General features: G+C 42.6%; 1 protein-coding gene across 1 annotated transcript; it reads right to left on the reverse strand.

Annotated features, from left to right (window-relative positions):
* Positions 1 to 2,105: 2,105 nt before the first annotated feature.
* LOC308392738 (alpha-tectorin-like) lies at positions 2,106 to 19,697 on the reverse strand. The gene is made up of 19 exons (XM_080875942.1): positions 19,592 to 19,697; positions 17,906 to 17,981; positions 14,387 to 14,487; positions 13,807 to 14,022; positions 13,544 to 13,615; positions 11,531 to 11,627; positions 10,992 to 11,118; positions 7,483 to 7,732; positions 7,111 to 7,261; positions 6,896 to 6,983; positions 6,724 to 6,786; positions 6,374 to 6,573; positions 6,122 to 6,253; positions 5,841 to 6,028; positions 4,972 to 5,123; positions 4,641 to 4,886; positions 4,399 to 4,558; positions 4,115 to 4,201; positions 2,106 to 3,787 (listed from the first exon to the last, which is right to left on the reverse strand). The coding sequence occupies exons 2-18, from the start codon at positions 17,949 to 17,951 to the stop codon at positions 4,115 to 4,117; spliced, it is 2,376 nt and encodes a 791-aa protein (XP_080732068.1). The 5' UTR covers positions 17,952 to 17,981; positions 19,592 to 19,697; the 3' UTR covers positions 2,106 to 3,787.
* Positions 19,698 to 20,705: the final 1,008 nt, after the last annotated feature.

Consider the following 20,705-nt stretch of genomic DNA (forward strand, 5'->3'; position numbering starts at 1 on the left):
CAATGTGTGCCCCATGGACCTTCACAAATACGTTGTCTGATTTGCTCCATCATCAAACTTTGTCTTGAGGTTCAGCTGCTCAGGAGGATGAGATCAAGAAGTGTGACAAAAGGGTCATTGCAAATATTGCAAAGTCAATCCAAACACCAGCAACTGTGAGAAATGTGATGCGCTTCACACAGGAAAGGAATGTCTTTCAATGTCACCGTTTGTCTTAGGCTAAACTCGTGAAACAGCCACGTGTGTCACACCTTTTAATAGTTTCATAAGCTTTTCATGCCTATTTTTCTTTAATTATGCCTTGAATTAAGTGGAGATATCATCTGAAATTCAGGAGAGAGAACACTCCTGAAGAGAACACTTCACCTCAGACTATAAATGCCCCCTTCTCCAATACCCGCTGTTCTCTGGCGAACTTTCTAAGAGCTTAAAATCCTACTCACCCTTTCGGCTCATTACCATGGATTCCCTGTCGCTCAGCCCATTGAACGAAGACCTCATTCTTTCTCCGCCTGAATTTCCCCTGGCAGTCCTGGATCCGCAGCCTGTATTTCCAAGCGGGGCAGCCGTGGAAAGCCCGATTACCACCGGCCCGTCCGGGGAGCGCTCCAGCGGCCATTCTCGCCGCTCGGCTGTATCCATTGCTCCGAACTCCTCTCTCCGCTCGCTTCAGCAATACAACGGCTCTGGTTGCTCTTCATCCCAGCGAAACTACGACCTCCAAACCACTATTAGAGGTCGACCCACCTCCAGCAAAAGTTCAAAGCGGAGCTCCACACCGGATCACTCTGAGACACGTCTCCAGCACTGCGGAGCACCCCGGAAATCAAAACCATCTCAGTGTCCAACTCCGAGGAAACGCCGCTGTTCCCACGCCCGGGTGAGGTCTCCCGAAGATTCTTTACCGTCGAAGGTCTCGGACTGGACCAATGCCTGTCTTCAACGAGTTTTGAAAGAGAGAGGCATTTGCTTTCGCCGGTTCATGGACAAAAGAATTTCTGTGGCTGCAATATGACGAGCTAAATAACCAGGGCTGCACATAAGTGGTCCGCAGGTGCGCATTCGCTGTCAAAATAAAAAACACGCACAAGGGTTAGGGTTAAATTTAAAAACTGTACTTTTGAGTTAAAATATATATTTATAATTTTAATAAATGACAAATTAAAAAGACATGAACATTTTTTTGTATCGAAAAAATATTGAACCGTGACACCAAAGTATCGAACCGTGAATTTTGTGTATCGTTGCACCCCTAATATATATATATATATATATATATATATATATACGTACATACATACATAAGCTGGGGTCCTCTACCGTCTGTATCTGGAAGTCCCACAGGATCTTAGCTCGGTCATTCCCCATCACCCTTGGGGGCATCTCCCATTTTGACCTCAGGACTTCCAGGTAATATTTGCCACAGATGTTCCTGTACACTATACAGGCAAGGGATACATGAAACACCACTTGGTTATGGCGTTCCATGTATCCCTTGCCTGCTAGCATCTTGCACCCTGCTGTTATGTGCTGGATTGTCTCAAACCCTTGAGGAGTTTGCCCCCTCACATATGCTAATGTGCCACAAACAGGACTTTAATATCACCAACCATTCCCATGTTATTACGGTGTATCCATATAAATGGTTCACCCTGTATATGTCTATGAAGTAATTTTAAGATGAGCTACTAAACAACAGTTACCCAGTGTACTTCATAAAACTAGTGCCTATCGCACTTTGGTAATATAATGTAGATATAATATGTCCAAAATTAAATTCATTGTATTAATAAATGATATGTATTTAATCCATTATATCTCACTGTGAGGCAGTTGTCATCGCCCATTTAAACATTGAGGAGAGTTCATGTTAAAGTTTCAACATTAACTTTTAACCCATGAACTTCCCAAGAGACATCTACTGAACATCCTGATGCAGTCATGTGACAAGTGAGTGTAAACATCGGCTTGTTCCAGCTGTGGGAGTTCACAGCAGCACTGAGCTCAGCCTTTTAACATCCAGGATCTGTCAAGGCAGGGTGGCCAGTGTGTTTGCATAGCGGATGAAAAAGTAGGAACGGGAGAACAAAAAGTGAGCTGTTTATTTGGCTGATAGGAAAAAAAAACACAAAACAAATACAAGGGAAACTGGGGCATAACTAAACAAGAAACTAAATTGGGGAAAGCTAACACTAACTACAAAAACTATGACATGAGAACATGAGCAGGAGCAGGAGCATGAAAAACTCTAAGACCTGACATGACATGAAGAAATACAAACAGATGAACCGACACTGAACAAACGGAGCCAGAGGACTTCAATACATAGGAGAGCAGTGAAGGAAGTGGAAACACCTGGGGAAAAACAGCTGACACAAATGAATATGGTTGTGTCCAAATTCATGGGCTGCATCCTCCTGAGGACCCGGCCTTCGCGGTCTACGTGGGCCGGGTCCTCAGAAGGTCGGGTAGGCCGGAAGTAAACTGCTGTGAAATTGGACGGTCTAGCCTTCTGATTAGCGTCACCGCTGTCTCGGTGGAGTTTAATAAACTCAGCCGTCTGCTCCTTGCTATCTAAAATATAACAGGACACTGGCGTAAATTCTCGACCGTCTCATACTTCTCTTTAATCAGTTTTCTGTTTGACGTTTAGTCAGCTGTGTAAAAACCAAGGAGGAACCCACCCGGGTGGTTAATAAAGTTTTATTTTATCTAATCTAATCTAATAACTTTAATCTCAGCCAAACCGATTTACTCACAAACAAACAAAACACTGAAAAAAGCCCAACAATAATATTTTTAGGTTGTCTAAGTAACTTATATATCACGTTTAACCTGAGTAGCGAAAGTCCGCGGTGATCTGAAAATGATGTGCTGGGAGTTGTGCCGTTCTCGGCCGCATCAGTAACCCTCGAGCTCCCGGCTAGCTATCGAGCTGGTGGGTAGCAGACGTCTCCGAAAACGTCGAAGCACTTTTGCAAATATGCGATATCTTGATAAACCGAGCAGATATTTGATGTTTACACAGCTACTTTCTCGCCTGAAAATATGTTAAAAGTTTATTTTGTGACCCAGAAAGATTAGTAAGCGTAATCTTAAAACTTAGTAGCGGCCGCCATTATTGGAAACTGGAGTTTGGCTGGGCCGCGCTATGAATTCTGGGATGTGGTAGGCCACGAAGGACACACCCGACCCATCCTTCAAATTCGGGGAAAAGGAGGACGCATTTGTCGGCTGCATTCGGAGGAGTCTACGAATTTGGACAGCCTTCGGCGCGTCGCTGTGACGTAATCGGTCTACAAATGCAGCCTCAGGAGGATGCAGCCCATGAATTTGGACACGACCTATTATGCCACAGGGGAAGCAAAACTAAACACACTGAACAGGGAAACCAGACCTTTAAAATAAAACAAGAAACCTGGAGAGACATGAACTGGGACACGCAAGCTTGAGACAAGAGACAGAGAGAAGGAGAAGGACACAGAGGAGAGAGACACAAGGGGAACCTTTATAGACAAGGAGATAACACATGAAAAAAAGGAAAAAGACTCATAAACAACGAGACATGGACAACAACATAAACTAGACTAAACTTCAACTAAGACGAGCTAATAATAACCCCAGAACTTAACATTATCTCATAAGAGAAAAAAAAAACACAATAACTCAAAATGCTGGGTCAAGGACGCAGGCCCAACACAGGATCTGGATCAGGACCAATCAGAAGTCAAGGATGATCATGGAGGTCAATAACCTGTCGGTCAGTCCGAGTCACCGTGGAAACTACCTGAGAAGATAAACCAGACCCCACTGTGACTGCTGAACAACCCTTCATCCTCTCTGTGGTGTCACTTCCTTCTCTTAAATGTTTATCGTTGGTATTGAGATGGACATTTACCTTAAGCCAGGGCTTTTCACTCACTTGGCAGTACATTAAATTTATTACACGAAGACAGTTGGAAACAATCTCATTGGTAGGAACTCAGAGAATATCTTTCTCTTAAATTGAATGGAGACATTTCTCTGTGGGAAACATGTTTGCTACACCACTAACAATCAGAACTTTGTATACAAACACTTCTCAGCACTATTAAAACAGCAGACTGTTTCTTACCTAATGAGTCCAGGCCATGCTGATGAAGGCTTCACCTTCATATTTGGACCTGGCAGATCTGCGTCTGCGAGCACCTGCAGGACAAGTCTAAAGACAACGAGAGACAAAGTCCAGACTTTAGAAGATCAACACTGATCCTTTCATTCAGAACTGAATCTGCTGAGAACATTTGAGTTTTTGTGTCAGAATAGAAACAAGAATAAGTGAAAATAACCTGTTTAATGATCGTAACAGAAGAGAGATACATTTGATTGTGTGTGATGTGTTTGGTAACAAAGCTGTACCGGGACACAGTTGTTCTGTTTGGGGCACAGGTGCAGTTCGCAGTGCAGGAAAACTTCACCAGAGCTACCAGTAAACTGGAACATACTGAAGGAGAAGTAGTTGGAGGTTCCCAGTCCGTTGTCCTCCACCTGCACCGTCTGGTCAGCAGGGTTGGCACAGCTGCTCACAGACAGGAAAACACACTTTGTTCAGGAGTGCATGAGAGAGATCAAAACCACATGACTCTCTGAGTCTGTCTCACCCATTTATGATCAGGTCGTATCTCGGAGTGCTGTTAGTTGATGGCTGGTCAGTTGCCCAGCAGGAGTCGGTTACCATGACGACCACGTCGCCATCCAGCCCATCAGTCTTCAGCTGCACCCTGATCTTCTGGATCAGCTGCACTTCAGTGCTGGACTGCACAGCTTGTGTGTGTCCAACATCAGTGGTCGCACACATGGTGAGAGTGTAATCCCAAACTCCAGATGTGATGTGCTGGATCACAGAGCTGCAGAACACAAACACACTTCAGGTTTCTCTGACTCACAAACCTCATGAGAAGCTTCACATCTTAAAGTAATTCAACCACACACCTGTCTCTGATCCTGAAGGTGGCAGTCTTGATGTCTGCTTGTGTTTGGACGCAGGAGAAGTCGATGAAGACTTGGTCGTGACCATTGATGATGTCAGAGGAGCTGCTCTGGGTCATGATGGTGTTTTTGTAGATCACTTGGCTGTTGTTGGTCTGCAGAGTCACACAATCAGATGTTGTTACTGACTGTTAACATCTGACAATTCACTTTATTAATCCCAAAGTGCACTGAATCAGTTTTATTCAATTAGAAAAAGTGAATGTAAATCATGCTCTGTTTGCTTTATTTGCACAGACACATGAAGCCACGTTAACTTTATTTTCAGTCTCTTTACAGTGATTTTAATCTGAGAACATCAACACTTTGAAGATGATGGACCTCTAACTCAGACGTATGAAGTTAAGTAAGTTAAGAAAGTGTCCTTGTTTTTTCAGTCCAATGTTTATGACATCTTGTCATTGATTATAATCACAGATTTCATCAGAAACAATCTGCTAAATAGACACGTCAAAAACATCAAACTCATTCACTTTGTTCTTAAAAGCAACAACAGCAGCTTTAGTCTCCTTTCTGTCTCTGCCTTTGACCGCTCGTGTCACGCAGACGAGTCGAGCACATCAAATGAAGTCACATTATTTTGACACAGCACAAACATTAGAGAGTTTCTCCTTGTACTGAATCAAACTCCTACTCTGATGTTTCTGTGTATGAACTACACAGATCGTCAACGTGATGAGAAGCCTCAGAGCTCAGAGGTGAAGCTGATCCCACAGAAAGATCTCAAACTGCAGCAGAGCAGGAGAAGCTCAGCAGATGATGGAAGATGTTTGGCTGCTTGTAGAAGGTAAAGAGGAGGAGATGAAACCCACCGTGACCACCGTCCCACAGCTGTTGCTGCTGTTGAAGCTGAAGGTCACCATGTGGGTGAGCTCGTCCACCTGACCCCTGCAGGTCGGGTCGTTGAGGTGTAAGGCAGAGTAGTCGATGCCTTTGTCCGCCAGGAGACAACCGACCAGAGTGACTGAAGCAGAGTCCTGCATGCAGACTGTTGCATCACCTGAACATCACAATATCAGTCAGAAAAATCACAGTTAGAAGTTTTCCTCCATTATTCAGCCCTGTTGTCATGGTGATGTCACAGCTGTCGTACCCAAAGAGTTGTTTTCTTGGTACTTGGAGGCAAAAATGTCCCGACAGAAGCAGCGAGTGTCACCACCGACCGTCTTCTCACCACAGAACTCGTGATCGCTGCAGGTCCTGTCCTGACAGAAGGCCTCAGAGGCTACAGAGGAACACACTGATGTATTATCCTGAAAACATGGGAGCTCTAAAACTCCAGAGTTCAGGTCTTTAACAAAGGAGACCTTATTAATGTCTTATTAAGGTCTTAATAAGGTCTTACAGCAGCCGGTCTTTGATGTCCAGCCATCCTGAGCGTGGTTGTGTAGACTGCAGGCTCTGGCGTAGGCCTTCAGGAACTGACAGTTGAGTCCGTCCACTGCAGGATATTTACACAAAGTGTCGGTGCAGGCGGTTATGTAGGGCTCTGGGTCGATGTCACTGTTACAGGAGGAGAAGGGCGCCTCCTTCAGGAGATTACAGCTGTACCACAGACATAAGAAGAAGTTGAAGATAATAAAATGATCATCTGTAATCAGATGTGTTATCTTCTATCTGTGCTGCAGTTATATGTGATGTACCACAGAGATCAAGGTACAACACAGATGTTTCCTACTGTGTGGATCTGCTTACCGTTCAGTCACACTGGTGCAGTTGATCGTGCTGTCAGCAGTCTCACTGTACTGCATCTCACAGCTAGGGGGCGACAAACAACAAAGTTCAGGCTCATTCATACAAACAGAATATCTGCAACATCAGCAGCAGCAGCAGTCAGAGGGACTCGGAGCTTGTGATGAGGTCTTACCTGGTGGAGCTGTACTCAGAGAGCCTCAGGTCACTCAGAGAGCTGCTGGAGTTTCCACACAGACCCTCCACAGATGAACCAGCAGGTCCTGCACAGGATCAGGACAGAATGAGTCAGATCAGCATCAATATTTAAACTGGACACACACAACAGCTCAATAAATAACAGCACAGTTTACAGTTTATGTTACATGAATTAAACTTTATCTTCTGCACCTTCTAAGAGGATCTGTGCGGTGTTGCCATCAAAGAAGACAGAGATGATGAGGTTGGAGAGTTCGGCAGTGACTCCAGTTTGGTCCTTAGAGAGCTGCACACCATGAACCAGCTGAGGTGAGCTGCTGAGGGTCAGTGTGGAGTCGTCCAGCTGCATCACAGCAGAGACAAAGTGGAGGAAACACTGAGTGAAACATGTCAAACACACAAACAGGCTGATTTCACAGCAACAACCACTGAGTCCAGCAGCTCTGAAAGAACTGCTTCTAACAGCCCTGAGAAGAACGATGCGAGGAGACACAGCAGAGGATGAGGGAGGACTTTGGATCAGACTCCACTCTGACACATGAACTGTGGCTGTAGGTCGCTTACCTGAACTCTCCCACCTTGTTCCAGGTGAATGTCATGCCCGTCCACACGCAGCGTCACACTGTCCAAAAAGCTCACATCTTTACGACGTCTGTCCCTGAAGTTCCCCAGAACAAGGAAATCTGGGAGTAACGGAGTCGAGAACAGAGAGTATGCACAGCGATCCTGGATGGAGTTAATCTGGCCGTGGACGTCAATGACAGTGGGGCCAGTCACAGTGCAGGTGGAGGCCAACATGGTGTCCAACACGCAGCTGACAAATGCAGAAAATTCCGCTTCATTCAACTTTATGTTCACCAAATCACAACAGCAGTCACCTCAACGTAAATATTAGAGAGAAAACGCAACAATCATATGACCCCCTGTGTGCAACCACTTTGGCAACAGTGGGAATGAAAAATGGTCAGGAAGAAACTCTTGTGGATTTTTTGGGATGACACGTATACCTATATACACGATATATCGATCTGCACTGAGTAAATATCCTGTAAGACTCTTAAGCAAAAGATGTTTTGCTCTCTCCCCAGATTATTGAGCCGGTACAGTAACAGAGCAGTTAATGCCAGGTAGAGACGAACAACTCCATTTCCAGGTCCAATAACTAACTCCCCCCACACAGCACACACTCTACATTTGTTATGCAGCATAACCAAAGTATGTCTTTTAAAGAAACCAATAGTGAACACATCACAATAACATCACCTTAAGGATCATTACAATACTATATAATCATACACACACACATAAACTATATACTTAGACTGGAGTGTTTATGTAGAAAAGTCAGTGTTTGCATGGACTACATTACCAAGCAGCCTTTGTGCAGTTGTGGGATTCGCTCCTGAGCTGGAGAGCCTGACTTAGTTACTGGGCTGATGATGCTGGAGAGAGCTGCTGGGAACCAAAGCGAATAATCCATCCTGTTTATTATGAATGGTGTGCATCACATAAACATGAGTTCATGTTCCATGTTTAAGATGCTGCACCCTACTACTTTTGTGCATATTGGTTCTAGCTCGTTGTATATAGTGTATTACCTTTTTTATTTTGTATTTCTTTACTTAATATTCTTGGTATACTTGGGCTGGTTTCAGTCTTTATGCAAATGTACTGTTTATAAGATTGGAGAAACCTGCAGTCAGCTGAGACTGAAGAAGTCACTTGGAGGAGTGATGAAACGTTTCTGCCACTGAAAATGCTATGTCCAGATGAACAGAATTAGCATTTGGAGATTCTTGGTATACTGTTTGTGTTTATCTATCTATACCTACCTGCCTACCCTACCCTACCTTTGGAATATGTGCTAATTAGTGATAGATTCTGGCATTGTTCCTTTAGTGTTCCTGGTCAATTAACCGGTCTGTTTTAACAGCTCTTAAATTAGCATATCAAACATTTTTCACCGTGACATTCAGTTCAGTGGGTTTTTCAGTGGTCGTTTAGTCAACTGGGTGGGGGGAATAAATGAATTCCCAATCATTTCCTATGGCAGTGACTTTTGATCGGGAACACCACAGATGTAACAAGATAGATTAGAACACTCAAAATTCAATGAACGAGGTAATCATCACTTTTATATGCTAAAGTTCATAGTGTGGAAGAAATTATTGTCGTTTATAATTGTTCGATACATATGCGTACCGAACCGAAAGCACTGTATCGAACGGTTCAATATCGATACGAATATCGTTGCACCCCTAATTATATATCTATCTATATATATATATATATAGATATATATATATATATATATATATATATATAGATATATATATATATATATATATATATATATATAGATATATATATATATATATATATATATATATATATATATATATATATAATGTGAAAAAAAAATCCATGAATTCACATGGTATGATTTGTAAAGAATTTATTCGTAAATTAGGGTGGAAAATAAGTATTTGGTCACCTCAAACATGGAAAATCTCTGGCTCTCACAGACCTGTAACGTCTTCTGTAAGAAGCTTTTCTGTCCCCCACTCGTTACCTGTATGAATGGCACCTGTTTGAACTCATCATCTGTATAAAAGACACCTGTCCACAGCCTCAAACAGTCAGACTCCAAACTCCGCCATGGCCAAGACCAAAGAGCTTTCGAAGGACACCAGGAAAAGTATTGTAGACCTGCACCAGACTGGGAAGAGTGAATCTACAATAGGCAAGCAGCTTGGTGTGAAAAAATCAACTGTGGGAGCAATCATCAGAAAATGGAAGACATACAAGACCACTGATAATCTCCCTCGATCTGGGGCTCCACGCAAGATCTCATCCCGTGGGGTCAAAATGATCATGAGAACGGTGAGCAAAGATCCCAGAACCACACGGGGGGACCTGGTGAATGACCTGCAGAGAGCTGGGACCAAAGTAACAAAGGTCACCATCAGTAACACACTACAACGGCAGGGAATCAAATCCCGCACTGTCAGACGTGTTCCGCTGCTGAAGCCAGTGCATGTCCAGGCCCGTCTGAAGTTTGCCAGAGAGCACATGGATGATACAGCAGAGGATTGGGAGAATGTCATGTGGTCAGATGAAACCAAAGTAGAACTTTTTGGTATAAACTCAACTCGTCGTGTTTGGAGGACGAAGAATACTGAGTTGCATCCCAAGAACACCATACCTACTGTGAAGCATGGGGGTGGAAACATGCTATGGGGCTGTTTTTCTGCCAAGGGGACAGGACGACTGATCCGTGTTAAGGACAGAATGAATGGGGCCATGTATCGTGAGATTTTGAGCCAAAACCTCCTTCCATCAGTGAGAACTTTGAAGATGAAACGAGGCTGGGTCTTCCAACATGACAATGATCCAAAACACACCGCCCGGGCAACAAAGGAGTGGCTCCGTAAGAAGCATTTGAACGTCCTGGAGTGGCCTAGCCAGTCTCCAGACCTCAACCCCATAGAAAATCTGTGGCGGGAGTTGAAAGTCCGTGTTGCTCGGCGACAGCCCCAAAACATCACTGCTCTCGAGAAGATCTGCATGGAGGAATGGGCCAAAATACCAGCTACTGTGTGTGCAAACCTGGTAAAGACCTATAGTAAACGTTTGACCTCTGTTATTGCCAACAAAGGTTATGTTGGGCTGAGTCATCAGTGACTTCTGCAACTCATTCTATTCGATTCATAAGATCCTGATTTTATCAATCCCTGATTCAAATTGATTCGATTCAATTTTGACTCAGACAGTCACAAATAGTTCTGTGAGCATCGCAGCAGATGTGTCAAAGTGACTGAGAATAAAACTCAGAAAAACATGAAGGAGATTTTCCTGGCCTGGCTTTTTACAGCAGATGACCTTAAAAATATTCTGCAGTAGATCAAACACTAAAGAAAACCACGAATCAACATTCACATGGTTTTCAGCACCTGATGCTGCTGAAGTGGAGCAGATTGATTTGCTATGTGTTGTCTTGCTGTTCATATAATTCTGTTTATTAAACTCTGTCATCACAGCATTTTTTTGAAATACAAAGAGGATATATTTACATGCCGTTGCCTTGACAACGCTCCAGCGCACCACAGCTGGAGGTGTTGAGGTGTGCAGTCTCATTACAGGTGAAGCTGAAACAGGTTTGTGGAGAGTTGATCACTGTACCAGGTCGATACATCTGACCTGAGGATTGAAGAAGAGTTTATTTTAGTTTAAACACTAACAGATCACCTTTCTGTCGTGTTTTTTAAAAAACTCATAAATATTGTGTTTTACATCTGATTGCTCCAATGGCTTTATGACATCCTCCACACTATGCTGACCCCCTGAATGGCCCACTGAATGACCAAATGAAAGATCCAATTTTAAGACCTACTGAACAACCCACTGAGCTGAATTTGGTTGTGAAAAATGTTTCTTATGTTAATTTAAGAGCTGTTAAAGCCGAATGGTCACTTGTGACCGGTAACACTACAGTAAGGGGTGCACACAACAGAGGGTATTAACAACTGTGAGCACAAACATCTCTGTAACATTCAAATAGTTACATTTTACAGAATCCCAAAGTCAAGTTTGGAGCTTTAGATTCACTTACCTGAGTGTCTGCATCCACTGATGTCCAAGAAACCTCGAGATGAGGAAGTAAGATTGACTGTATCAACTGTGGTTCCACCAACCTGAAGCTCATACACCTGGACAGAAACAAACACAATCAATGTTATGACCACAAAGCAGACAGGTCAAGATGAAAACAATAATTTTTGTCTATTTCATGTAGTATGTAAACATGGCCAGGGTGAAGGGAGTATCTGCCATCAAACAAGAAGACAGCCGCATGTAGCTATGATGAGGTTTGCTAGTTCACCTTACATGCATTAATGTAATAACGTGGTTAGCCTACTCAACGTAAATTACACACGAACAACATTAAGCTACTCACGCAGAGAAGAACGGCTGCTGCTGCATCATCATCCTCATCATTTCTGCTACACTGGCAGGGCTAGGGGCCAGGACTCTCCTCTTCGGGGTTTTTCGGGGGATATTGCTAACTCCGGGTCCGATAACAGGCAACCCACCCGCAGTAGATGCGCTCGGTGTGAGATCTCGCAGCAAGCTATCATATGGCGCATTTCTGGGCTTTTAAAAAAAACGCTATGCGTCGCCAGGTGTTTCATCGGATTTGAGTTGTTACCTCCTTTGACAATATCACAGTATCAGCTTAAAGCACTTGTTGCTGCTGAGTTTGCATATTTTGCTGTGAAGTACAGCCAGACTTTTGACCGCTTCGCCTTGGACTTTTTTAATCTGTAGCTCTGCTCTAAAAGAACGTACGTACCTGGGCCCGCCTACTATCCTCGGAAACGTAAAATTATTGGCTAGAATCTAAAGTGTATCACAGCTCAGGAAAAAAAAGCACCGAAATAAAGCACCGAAATGTGCGCTGCTTTTCGGTCTGGTTACTACCGTTTATGTCAGAACCGGTGCCATCATGGCACCGGACACCAGTACCCATCCCTATTGGTGATATAGGTTACAAGCAAGTCTGGCGCTGAACAGAAATTGTCGCGCTATGCTCCTTTATTTATTGTGCATAAATAGTGAATTGTCCTGACACAATATTGCGTTTCGCTTCTGTTATTATGGTACATTGACAAAAACATATACTTTTATTCACAGGATAAAACAGGTTTTTTGTATCACTAATTGCCCAGTACGATTACAGCATACAGTATTATTGTCACTGCTACATTTCTGTGATGCTACCAGAAATTATTTCCACTGCTAATTAATTACCGTTGAGCTTAAAGGTCCTATTAATAAACGGTTAACGAATCTGTATTTATGAAGACAATTTGTGAGACTGGTAAACTTACGATACGTACGATGGTCTTTCGTTCTACACGGTGCATTTCAAGGTCCTGTACCCATCCGTCGGTAAACTGTACCTGGGCTTGTTGCAGTGACCTGAAGTTACTAAACTTCATGAGTGTATGCACTCACTCCAAGAACCGTATAATTATAAATATGCATATAAATATGCTAAGATGAGATAGTTGACTTCATCTAACTAGCAAATGTTTTCCAGGCTACGTTGGTGATGCAGTTTTTTTTAATGTGTATGATATTTTTGTCATGCGATTTTAAAGCCAGTCCTACAACCGCATCCAAGAATAACATGCAGCTTATCTCAGAACTGTCGGTGAAAATTATTCTTGGAGCTAGGTTTAATTGAGCTGCATTTTATAGAGGTGCAATTTCACAACTTGTGTATATTTTCTAAGTTCACTATTTTGTCATGTGTTGAGAAAAACACAGATTTTAAAATTACATGGTCTAATATTTACATTTAGCATAACTGCAACATTATTTTTTTCGTTTTTTTTTTTTTTTAAAGACTCGAAAGGACTTGAAATTCAAAATTTCAGACTTGTGACTTTACTCGGACTTTTACACCAGTGACTTGAGACTCGACTCTGACTTGCCTGACATTACTTGAGGCTTGACTTGTGACTTGAGGATAAAGACTTGAGACTGACTTGAGACTTGCAAAACAATGACTTGGTCCCACCTCTGGTGGATAGTTGTTTACAAACACTCAGAGACTCACCACTGGATCAGAGGTGTCCAACACCAGAGCTGCTTGTGAGCTGCTCCCAAAGTTTAAAGGATAGAAACCAAACTGTAACCAGCAAACAGAAAAGTTTCAGACACTGTCAGGAAGTTTCCTCTAAAAGCTTTTACAAAACTGTTTGATGTGATAAAACCTTAAATTTTATTTTTGGTTTTCAGTGTTTATACAATTAATTTGAGGTAAAACATTAAAAAGTGACACCAGTCAGATTTAACAATGTGATAAAGAAAAACACTCACACGAAGAAAACTTAGCAAAAAATAGCATTCCAAACTGTTCTGAATGGTTGGAAAATTTTGACGAACATAATCCACATCACCAGTGGAAGGTTGTAGCGTTATGAAAAATTGAAATTGCTCTGCTCCCAGTAAACGCTCCACAACACAGTCGCCTCCAGTTTCAGGACTGAAAAAGCCGTTGAAACAGACGGTAACATTTCCAGATGTTATGTTCACCTGTGGAAAATCAGAGACACAACGAGTCAAACATCAACATCTTTTGTGCTTTGAGTCATTTACAGCTGAACTGTTGGTGTCAGAGCTGCTCAGGTTTCAGTCAGAGCTCTCACTCTGCTTCAGGAAGCTGCATCAGGTGATGTTCACATACTCAGCATCACTGCAGAGGACATTAATGAGACTCTGAGCTTAAAGCCAGCTGCCCTCTGAGGGCCTGAACCCGTGAACAGAGAGTGTGTGACCTTCATTAACTGCTGATGTTCACTCAGTCTGCAAACATGATCTCTGCCACAGGTGGAGACTAAACAGCAACAGTGATGGAAACACAAAGATCTGCTAAAACATCAGGCTTCATCCTACTCACATAGAGCTGCTCGTACTGCTGTCCATAATACGTGATGGGACATGAGCTGATGTTGACCACTGAAGACTCAGTGAATGTCTGCTGATAGGACCACTGAGCACCTGAAGACACAGAGACACATGAGAGCTGTGAGCTACAGTCTGTTAGCTGGTCGGACAAACAGGGAGAGCTGCAGGCTGAAAAACTGCCTTCATGAATGGATTAAACAGCGTTTGTTCACCAATCAGTGTAAAGCTTTACTATGACATCATCAGTTAGCTTTCTTGGAAACAAAGATAACAGGAAACGACAGCTTGATAGACTTCTGGATACTGAAGGTAATAAAACTGCAAAGATGAGAAGTTCAATTGAAAAGGGCTTTTTGTTTTGCTTTATTGTTAAACAATAATAAAAAAGAAAAAGATAAAACTTTGCTGACGATGTCAGATTATTTGTACTTAAAGCTTTCTTCATCGTCACTCTCATGTTTTTGTACTCGAGTATTTTGAGGACACTTGCAAAATGGCTGCCAGGGCCCTGTTTCAGGAAGCCGGTTTGGAAAACTCAGAGTGAAAAACGACACTCACGGTTGAGTAACCCCGAACTGTCCAACTCGGAATATTCCGTTTCAGAAAGGCTGATAACAATTAGTTCAGTCAACGCGGAGTTGCTTTAACCCCAAGTGAAGCGCGCGGACGAGGATACATAAAGCCCTGATAAGCGGAGCACAGATTAAGCGAGTCACCATGGAGACGGAGGGAAAGAAGGCGCGGTCAATGTATTTCACAGCGCTTGAGGCCGAAATTCTGATGGCAGCATATGCCGATAACATGCAAATTCCGCGGAAAAAAGTAACACAGCCACAGCTGCAAAAGAAAGGGAGCATGCATGGCAAAACATAGCCGACAGAGTCAATGCGTGAGTGTTAATTTAAACATTGATCGAGGGATTTCCACCCATTTAACACGTTATTTTATCATATGTTATTTTATTTGTTATTTTATACATTTTATTTTGTGATGTGATGTGAGCGCAGGTGCAACCCAACAGGCCCCAAACGTTCCTGGCAGCAAGTAAAAATGAAATATAAAAATATAGTCCAAACAGGTGGTGTAATTGTATTATGAGCCATAGTGCTTGGTCTGTTTGTCCCATGTAAATCAATTGCAGTTAGAGGCTACATTAATTTTCTTTCTGTAAGCACTTATTGAAATTATCTGAGCACATTACAAGTACATATTTGCTTACTCTGTATGCTCAAATGTGGCCCGTTATAGCCAACAGAAAAAAAGCGGAGGCCCGAAAAACAGGTGGGGGTCCTCCACCACTCACAGAGGCTGAGCAGTTGGCCCTCAGCCAAAACAGTGGGCGCCCTGTGGCCGAAGGCATCTCTGCGGGGACATCCTCTGAGTCAATAACCCCGCAAGACACAAGTGCCTACATAGGGGGTAAATTCAAAATAATACATGATGTGCATACATCCTTTCTTCACAGTCACCTTTGCAGTGCTACTCATTCATTTGATAAACTCTTTACCATAATGGATTATTTTGTAGTGAAGTTATTTTCCGACTGATTTTGCCTTCCCTCAGCCTTGGTTGTCTTTGAGAGCATAATGACAATGAAGTGTAAGGTGCTTGGTATGTTTGTTAATTGCCATTTGGTCCCTTGTAAGTTATAAGTGACCTGTATAAACCTCATATTCTATCAGTTGATGGTGGTGGTGTACTGCATCTGGTGCAGCCTCCTGTTGAGCCAGACCAACATGCAGTTGTGAGTACTCTTAATACTCCACAGATTATATGAGTTTACAGTAGAACAGCAATGTTGTTTATTTCTTTACTACAGGAAAATAATGAAGAAACATTGACAGCTGTTACAGAGGAGGAAGCAACAGAGACACTTTATGAGGTTTACATCTTTTAATACTTTGTGTACAGGAAATACAGGCGACCAATAAAGCCAGTTGAACAAAAAATCTGTTTATTCTTCTTTCAACATGTTGAGGTGATGGGTCAAAAGAAATGATTGTGACATATGGTGTCTCTGACTGCGCTTCCATCTTGTATGTCCATGGGAGGGTCAGGATGTTCATGGTTTGGATCACTGCTGATGTTTGGTTCAGAAGGACAGTGTTCTCCTCTAATTGTGGCAATGTTGTGAAGAATCACACATGCCACAATAATGTCACATGCCCTTTCTGGGGTGACCCTGAGTCTTTGCAGGCACTGGAACCGGGCCTTAAGCATTCCGATAGTCATTTCAATTCTGGCTCTTGTCCTGCAATTAGCCAGATTATATCGCTGCTGTGGGCCCGGTTCAGGGTCAGGGTAAGGGGTAAGCAAATAGGGTAAACATGGATACCCCCTATCACCAAGCAAGTAGCCAGTGAACTCTCCTAAGACAGAAGGGTACACTTCAGTTCAAATGTCCCTGAAGCAATTGGTCTTTATATATTTTAAAGTATTCTCAACTCACCATGTCCAAATTTTGTGCTCAGTGTACATTCACGGAATATTTGTGAGTCATGGACAGAGCCTGGCCACTTGGCTTCCACATTTGTGATAATGTTGGCAGCATCACATATGATCTTCACAGTGCAGAGAACACAAATTAGCATCCATTACTATAATGAAATAATTTGTTAGTTTGACATGCTACAGGGAACTATGTACCTGTACATTAATGCTGTGGAAAGACTTCCTGTTCACATAGTCTCCTTCATTTACTGAAGGAGCAATGATTGGAATGTGAGTGCCATCTGTACAGCCAATCACGCCTGGGAACCCTGAAAATAAATGTGCAATTTAAGTAGTAGTCCAAGTATCACCACATCATACATTAAGTTTTGTTCATCCTGATACCTGCAATTTTGTGGCATCCCTCTTTGATAAATCTTGTGGGTCTATGACCGGGGAACACCACAAACGAGTGCAGGAGACGTTTCAGTGCAACTGTAACATTCCTGACTGCCCGACAGACGGTAGCCTTGGAAACGTGCTCAGCGTCACCAATATTATACAGAAAGCTCCCGTTTGCAAGAAACCGAAGTGCAATACAAATAATATGCAATGAACTGAGAGCATGTCCGCGATGTGTCACATGCGTAATATATGGCCTGAGGATGTTATCCAAATAAATTATAGATTGTGCTGAGAAACGGTAACGTTCGCACAGAAAATCATCAGGAAATGATAAAATGTCCAAACGCGCTCTGATCACTCTCTCCCGGCGGAGAGCTCTGCGGAGAATTTGGGCTTCACGATCTACTGGCTCTTCAAGGAAGTGGCACGCCATGTCTGACACTTCCTACTGTCAGGTTTCCGACAAAGGGGCGGAGACAGTCAGGGTTAGTTGTAGTAAACCTGCTAGGGGGCAGGTTAGCTTCACGGAGTGTGTCGTCATAGTGACTCACTCAGGCTGCAGCTGAACTCGCTTTGTGAAACCGAAAACCCAGAGTTTTCGTTAACTCAGGGTATACTTACTCAGTTTTTCCACTAAACCGGCTTCCTGAAACAGGGCCCAGGTGTGTGCGTTTACCTGTCAGTGCAATGAGAGCACACAGGCAGAGCAGAGGGCGGAGCATGTTGGAGAGGGCCAATCAGCTGACAGATCCCTGAAACACAAACACATTTTGAGAAAACTGCATGAAATTCTAACATTTATAGTCAGTTTATTTATACTTTGAACTTTTCTGTAAAGTTTAACTTCACAAATATAAAGTTTGAAGCCTTCACCATCCAGAGAATACAACATGATCATGTGTTGTAAGCCGGTTTGTATTAAGTTCACTTCACTTGTAGTGTATGGACTCATCAAACCCAACATTATTTCTGTTTTGACTTACAGAGTTCAGTATTTGCCCCGAGCATAAACATAAACATGAGCTTTGTTTCTGTGGAAAACCAACCTGTGCTGTTTGTGATTCTGCTGAAAACAAGACAAAAATCAGTTATTGTAGTTTGAAGTGTTTAATGTATCAAATTATACACAAACACAAACTCTGTCACAGCAATCATGCAAAGACAAACTTATAGATGGCATAATACATTATCAGCTCTATATAACATCACACATTAACAAAATACAAAACACTTTATTCTGTAAAAACACAAAAACCCTGTCATGTGACGCTGTGTTCGGACTCTTTGTCAGCTTTGACGTGTTCACAGGTTTCTGTCACCAGGACCTGAGCAGCAGCTTCCTTTAGATAAGGTTAAATAAAAGTGGGCGTGTCTTCAGCCTGAGGCGTTCGGGGCTCCAGAGTAAAAATAAATGTTTATTAAAGTAAAGATGTGTTCAGGTGTCACAGTTTATCTGGGCAGAAGTCACACTCACGTCTCTGACCAGACTACCCAATCATCACCAACCAATCACAGCACTGCATTCCTCCGACAGCACCTGTAAGCTGACAGTGTTGATTGGTCCAGGTCTGACAAACTGGTGTTTGCTAACCAGCTGAAGCTCATCAACCATGGACATGAGAAGCTTTATTAGAAAGAAAAGTGAGGGAGGGGCAGGAGGGCGAGTCACCAGCTTGTTGGAAATTCACCAAATTATTCCAACAATGCAAAGCTGGCTTTACTTTATGTGTCAGTCAAAGCTTATTTATACAGCACGTTTAAAACAACCTGTTGACCAAAGTGCTGTAGAAGTTATAGAAATATACACTGCATACAAACAGTCAGTAAATAAACAATAAATCAGATAAAACAAGTAAATAAAAGTGTGAGTGCATAAAAAGCCAGGATATTGAGCTCAGCTTGAGCTGAAAGTAAGCGAGGTTCCTGACAGGAAACACTAACAGACCAACGGCACTGTCGTATCCATGCAACAGGTTGGGATGTTCAAATAAAATGTTTCTGTTTTACTTTAGTTCAGTTTGAGGAAGTTTGTCTCCAACAATGATAAATTAGACAAACATTCAAATCTATTCTCTGTGGAGCTTTGTGCTCCAAGCACATCAGGAAAGGATCTCCTGACGTCCAGTAAGAACAGGAGGAATGATGACCACCAGCCCCAAAACACTGAACTCAGCTTTTAACATCTGGATAAAACACTAAAAGTCGGCTTTCACACCTTCATCTGTCTGTGATGTGTTTGTTGTGCAGTCTGTTAACAGTCCTAACACTGATGTGTTGTTCAGCTCTGAAATGTGTCCACTGAGCCGTCCTGATGTGTGTTACAAGAGGCAGAGCAAGAGTCCAGGTGTGCAGCTCGTCTTACCTGCAGCTCTGATGGAGGATGAGGAGGATGAAGGCTGCTGCTCAGGAGGCTCTCTGGTGATTCTGCAGGTGGTGTCTCTGTGAAAAAGACGCTGCTCTCTCCGTCCGTCTCACCATATGTGAATAAAGAGAGACGGACGTGGACTCCACCTCCAACCTCAAGAATGGGGTTGGAGGTGGAGTCCATGGTGGAGACACCTGATGGGAACCTCCCACTGACGGATGCTTATTCAGCCTCTTCTTACACAAACAGGACAACAGCAACAAGAAACACTGAAAAAAGTTTGTCACTGCAGGATTAAAGACATTCAACAATAATGCTTTTTATGTCTTCTTAAAGCTCTTTGTCCTGCTAACAGCTGTGATACAACTGCATCTACATTTTGTTCACACTCTTCATGACTGTGGTGTAATGTAAAAAGACATTTGGCCTCACCCAGTGATGCATTTAATGCAAAAACGTACCCATTTTTAAAAATTTTTAAGATTTGTTTATTCATTTGTCTTCACAGGACCTGAGCAGCAGCATTCTTTAGTGCTGAAGAGGAAGTCACATGATGCAGCGTTGGTTCCTGGAACTAGGTCTGCTACATGTGGTGCGTCAAGAACTTGTACAGCTCCCTTTTATGAGGCTGTGCTCTGATCTCACTCAGAAGTCACTGGTTATTCAGGTAAAAGTGTCCCAGCATTTAATGTTCAATATTAAACTCATAGCAGAAGTTAACATGTTTTACAGCCTGACATAAAAACAGTTTGAGCATCTCTCTGTGGTTTTCTCCTTCATAATAACCATAATCCTCAGTTTGGATCACATCATGGTTTTATATCAGGGGCGACTCCATAATGGTTGATGTGATGTTTCACTTTGTCACTTATTTTGTAGGGAAATATTTGGGGTTAATGCAAAAACAAAACACTGCACAAACATGGATCAATGCTCTGATCAAATGAATAGATTTTTATATTTTGTGCAAGACTGATGAGATATGTGCAAATCATTGTTTTACAGACAGGCAGAGCAGAGGGCGGAGCATGTTGGAGAGGGTCAGTCAGCTGACATTTCAACACCTCTGATTGGGCAAAAAACAGCACGATATGTGAAATGTGTACATTGT

Source organism: Rhamphochromis sp. 'chilingali' (genome assembly GCF_963969265.1).
Source record: "Rhamphochromis sp. 'chilingali' genome assembly, chromosome: 1".
In the NCBI taxonomy this organism is placed as follows: domain Eukaryota; kingdom Metazoa; phylum Chordata; class Actinopteri; order Cichliformes; family Cichlidae; genus Rhamphochromis; species Rhamphochromis sp. 'chilingali'.